The sequence below is a fragment of the Argopecten irradians genome, chromosome 1 (genome assembly GCF_041381155.1).
Source record: "Argopecten irradians isolate NY chromosome 1, Ai_NY, whole genome shotgun sequence".
NCBI lineage: Eukaryota > Metazoa > Mollusca > Bivalvia > Pectinida > Pectinidae > Argopecten > Argopecten irradians.
Window position 1 is genome coordinate 856928 of NC_091134.1, and position 5440 is coordinate 862367.

Consider the following 5440-nt stretch of genomic DNA (forward strand, 5'->3'; position numbering starts at 1 on the left):
AGAAACTGTTGTTATTTGTATAGTGTGTGGTGTTTGTTTTGGGAGGCTGTGGTATATTCGTGTTTTTGTAATTGAGGAACTGTTGTTATTTGTATAGTGTGTGGTGTTTGTTTTGGAAGGCTGTGGTATATTCGTGTTGTTATTTGTAAAGCTATATCCGATTGAAGCGTGCTGCCGAAGACAAAAAACAAACAAACACACTCGTTCACAATTTACTTACAACGGGCAAAGCAATGGCAAAAACGACCACTTTAATAGACTATGACGTGTCACGGCCGGGGCAGAACCCTGAGCCTTCTTCACAAGGGCGATCCAAGGAAACATTAACTGTTATAACTGATACATATGTGTTATACGGAATACAGGATAGATTTCATTGACATTATAACGAATATACGTACACGGTCTACTATACCAGTGGAGCACTACCACACAGAATCACTCGGGCACAATTTTGTGTACTTTTTTTGTAGTTTTCCAATAATTTCATGCGTATTTTTGTATTTTGTATTTATATATTATTTTTGTCCAAAATAAACATAACGACCATTTTTAATATCTACCGTACCGCTTACGGTTCAGTTTAATTGGCTAGTAGGTAGCAGACATAACACAAGTGCGATGAAATGCATAAAAACGTCATAATGATAGTTTTCAATAATCATAAATTTACTCCATTAGCATTAGTAGGCACCAATTGTAGCTCTAAAGACGACACCTTCATCTATCTAGAAGTCTTTTGAGCAACAATATTGCAGCTAAATTGACATATATGGTCAATTATACACGTTCATCTGCGTATTGTCTGCGGGCTATACGATGTTACATCATAAGACGCCCTATGAACAGTCAGGGTCATGTAAGGACGGCCTCCCATGAATGCGGTGTGTAGCGCGTATGTAGTGCACAGTGTGAGTTTTGAGAGACTGTGGTATATTCATCACTGAAACATGCTGCCAAAGACCCCAAGCACAAAAAACCCACGCTAAACATACACCTGTATCATTTTTCAAATGAAAGTGCTACACCATAATAGTCTGACACATCATTATTTGTGCACACTTTATTTGCACTTCCAAGTTTATAATGATGGATATCTGCCAATATGTGGTGTCCGGAATTCCTTTAACAAAATCATACAAAATGCCTTGTTTTGCTTTCCCTGGGCTATACCCGAGCGGCAATCAATGACCAGGTCAGTCTTGAAGTCGCAATTTGAAAACTTTGTCGGACTGATAATTGGTATCTAACTCTGACACCAGTTTATATTCGAACACCAATCACAACTGCCCCATGACCTTCCAATGAACTAGGTGTAACGGCAATATTGGTGGTCCACTGTCTATACAGATGTAACACGATGTTTTGTGTTACCCAGACATAGCCGTTTTACGTGCTGTATAAGGGCCGGGAAGTCGAGGAAGACAATGGTACCGAAAGTCAACATGAGCAGTGTGGCGCCCACATAACCAATGGACGTGGCGGATATCCTCTCGTCCTGAACGCTGATAAACTTACGTTTGTATAACGAAGTGGAAGATTTCTTTACAGTCAATAGAACTCTGAGTTTTTCTATTTCCTCCTGTAAATTGAGTAAAGATGTGTTGAATATGGTGCACGTGCAGCGACATACGCCTAGATTCGGAAGTGACGTAACTGTAACAAAACAATATTAATACCTGAGTGAGTGTCTGACACCTAAATATATCGGGGTTAGAAAGTAAATGTATTTTAACTATCCCGAATTATAGTAATATCAGAGTTCCAAAGCGGCACGCGTTGGGTAACTTTGAAATAGACCGCCAAATGTACACGAGATAAAGAGATCTTACGGGGAATTTTACACTAAGGTTTAGATATCATAGAAATTATCATCCAGGATAGCACCGTATACTTACATTTTATATCACCACAATCAAATATAAAAAGGCAAAATACAATTTCCCAAACTGCCGTAAACATGAAAAGTGTTACTTAATTTCACAATTCTTCATGACAGGATTAAGAATCCGACTGATTCTTACCATTTGTTGGTGTTGTTACAGCGGTAGTTGTGGTGATCTGTTCCGTGGTAAATGTCAAGGCCGTGGGTTCTGTTGCGGCGTCTATCGTTGGTGACGTTACATTTATTGTTTGTGTTGTTTGTACCGCTGTGGTCGGTTCTGTAGTTGTTGTTGTTTCCGCTATTGTTGTGGTAAGACCAAGTGTTGTTTCAGTGTCTGGTGTTGTGTATATCACAAAGCATGGCGTATCTGGATTGACGCTAGACACATCAGGAACAACAGGGATTTCCACAGAAGCTTTAAAATAAAGACAAACAACACAAATTCCTTAAAGTTCGTGTCTGAGGCTACATGGTCAGCTTATCAATATTTATAATTTATACTTTACAAGCGTATGTAATGTGTCAGGTGAATAAGTAAATTCATTTTTGTTAAGAAAATTACTTCAATATCTTTATCCAATAACTGCTGATTTACTTGTATGAAATCAAATGTTTTGAAAGTTCAAACCACTATATTACGATGAGTGTTAATATGTAATATGTTTAATATGTTTATGTTTGGAAATGCCCAACAACCACCGCGATGGATATTATTACTAGTATTACTAATTATTGGAGAAAGAAAAAAAGACGGTTATGAACTTTGTATAATATCACCGTTGTTGATCACATTGCTTACATTCAAAGCAGATCTTTATTCCTACATCAATGGATGCGGATGGGTACATGCCAGCGATGCAGATATCGGGGTCGTCAGCTGCAAAAAACTTCCAGCAGTCATCCCCCGAGAATCCATCCAGGTGTCCCACACCCCAACATTGCTCTCCTGTTGCCAAGGTATCAGTCAGACAGTCAGCGATACATTCCGCCCATGGTAACTCTGCGCTCGCCTTCAGATTATGACTGCATCCGTTTTGAGGGTAAGTATCAAACGTACAGTCACCTGGTGGGATGATAATCACAAATAAAGACCGAAATACAGAATTTGAGGGACAGATTTATGTTTTTTTTCTTTTTAGAAGCGAAAGTCATCAATGATTTTCCATAGTACCTTCATTTTGTTCTAAAAAGGATGTGCTTTCACAATTACAACGTCCCTACAACATTGCGCTTGGATTTAATACAAGCCAATACATAAATTAAAAGTTAAGTGTGTAACTGTACGCCCAAACCTGAATCCTTCTCCATCACCTAGCATTGGCGTTGAAATGAAGAGCCATGTCAATGTCCCCTTTTTTAAATTTTCAGTGCAGTTAATCGCTAAGTACCTGGGGAGGATTCACAGACCGCCTGTAGCGTGTCATTACACAGAGACGATCTCCAGCTCGTCCCTCCCGATAACGTGAAACACAAATCGTCAGTGTTTGTGCTGGGTTCTCCATTATCAAAACTATCCGGTCCTCCAACAATGGTACAATCATACCACCTTGTTAATTCTGGTGTCGCTATATTAAACTTATGGAGGCCGATCCAGAGTTCCCCGGTCCTGTAAACAGCAGTGTACATTAAAAAAACTTACAGTAAGTGGTGCAAGCAACACATGTCGCCTTCCGTCAGTAACATTTTCTAATCTTTGGTCAGTTATTGTTGGTAGTTATGCTATCATTGTGTGAAGTTTGAACAAATTCCGTTGATTTTTTCTGAGGTTATCGTACAGAAACTTGTGAAACAATTTATTACTTAGTTACTAGTAACAGTGACCTTTGTAGTTGACCTTTTGACCCCATTCTATATTTTCTCATACGCCGTCAATGTAAGAATACCATTAAAAACATGTATAGGATTATTGAACACATATTTGGTAAAATCTCACCAGTGTTATAGAAGAGAGGTATAATTTTTCTGCTAAGTTAAGAAAGGTTGCTTTCGAAAACTATTATAAGCCTGATCACACGTGAACAACCTTAACTTTTTCTTAGTAATATATCATTTAAGTGAACTGGATATGACTTTGCTTTTATGGACATTTGCATACATTTCAGAATATCCCCTGAATAGAATGTCAGTCTTTTTATAATGAGATTACAATGGTGTTTGTTATAGTTTCGTAATATGTCAGAATCGACGTTAGATTTCCAATTTCAAAGGAAAAAAAACAAAAACAAGTAGGAACTGGTTTTATCATCAAGAGTAAATTATAGTTATAGATGCGATACGTGTTTTATCAAACTTTGACCAATATGCCTCTTACAACGTTAAACTGTATGCGCTAGTTTAGTTGCACAAACGAATCAAGAATAGAAAGGTCCACTCACACGTCGGCGCTCCAATCATCATTGATGTACTTCTGTACATATGTCTGTTTCAATGAGGTGTCCAACTTAGCGAGATGCATACCAAGGCCCTCGCAAGTCAACTTGGCGGCATTCCACGACATCGGAGTTTTCAGTAACGTAAATCTTGTTTTAGCAGATATGGCAAAACCTGGTAAGAAATAATCGGAACGTTTAAAAGGAAATGTGTCAGTCATCAGGTGTTTGTTTCAGCGTTATACAGTTGGTACCAAAGCTAATTTCTACATATCAATACTGAGCTGAAAATGATATATTTTGCTAATTCATTGAAAAAAAACACAAACGGAAGAAGCATTATTCTACTGGGTATGGTAATCAACGTTATTTAAGTTAGATATGTTGATTACAAGGTCGAGAGGTAATCGGTTACAATGTGATGACGAAATGGCTTTAACGAGACCGAGGTCATTAATGAATTATTCGACGTCATTTATTACTTGCACGAACACTTATTGAATAAAGTGTTATATTCCAGCATAGAATTAGATATTAATGAACAATGATATATCGTGTATTTTTCTGCATTATCGTTTGACAATGTCTCGTGTATATACTTGATATAGAATATACATCATTGAGATGTCCTCTGAGATTGATTTTGGCCTTGGTCTTGACAACACAATAAACATTATGTACTTACAAATTTCTAAACCCAGCCACCACCAAAAAAGACATAGGAGCCTGTAAAACAATAAATATAATTAATAAAGTATCAGTCGTTCAGCATGAAATTTTAGTTTATTTTATTTTCGGTTTGACGTTTAGGTCATGTGTTGGAGCAGAAATACGTCACGCACATTCAATTTACATAGTAAGATTTGCTCGGAGGCTTGGTGGATGTAGCATAATCAATATTCCTACAACTTTAGAGTGTATGTATATTTAAGGAATTATTTTTATGTTTTGTTGTTTACTGGTGTGTAAACTGCATTTGTTGGACAGCAATGCTTTAAATGACGCGCGTCATGTAGAAACATCTGTCCAACAATTGCAGTTTACACATCAGAAAAAAATAAAAATAATTCCTTATATCTAAGTTTCAACCGACTATTTCTTTTAAATTTAATGTTCCGATAAAATAAAACTTCATACGATCGGTGTAACAGCCGGTTAATTGATGGAATTCCGGAACACTGTCTCC

General features: G+C 37.3%; 1 protein-coding gene across 1 annotated transcript; it reads right to left on the reverse strand.

Annotated features, from left to right (window-relative positions):
- Positions 1 to 206: 206 nt before the first annotated feature.
- On the reverse strand, positions 207 to 5025 carry LOC138309265 (uncharacterized). The gene is made up of 6 exons (XM_069250429.1): positions 4940 to 5025; positions 4261 to 4429; positions 3274 to 3491; positions 2685 to 2948; positions 2025 to 2300; positions 207 to 1656 (listed from the first exon to the last, which is right to left on the reverse strand). The coding sequence occupies exons 2-6, from the start codon at positions 4380 to 4382 to the stop codon at positions 1343 to 1345; spliced, it is 1194 nt and encodes a 397-aa protein (XP_069106530.1). The 5' UTR covers positions 4383 to 4429; positions 4940 to 5025; the 3' UTR covers positions 207 to 1342.
- Between the last annotated feature and the right edge of the window lie 415 nt (positions 5026 to 5440).

What these genes read in the sequence shown, in the direction of transcription:
- LOC138309265 (XM_069250429.1), bottom strand. Translation starts at nt 4,382, where the DNA reads ATGTCGTGGAATGCCGCCAAGTTGACTTGCGAGGGCCTTGGTATGCAT. An exon ending in GATGATTGGAGCGCCGACGT is followed by an intron (nt 3,492 to 4,260) that starts GTGAGTGGACCT and finishes TGCTGTTTACAG; the next exon opens with GACCGGGGAACTCTGGATCG. An exon ending in GGTCTGTGAATCCTCCCCAG is followed by an intron (nt 2,949 to 3,273) that starts GTACTTAGCGAT and finishes TCATCCCACCAG; the next exon opens with GTGACTGTACGTTTGATACT.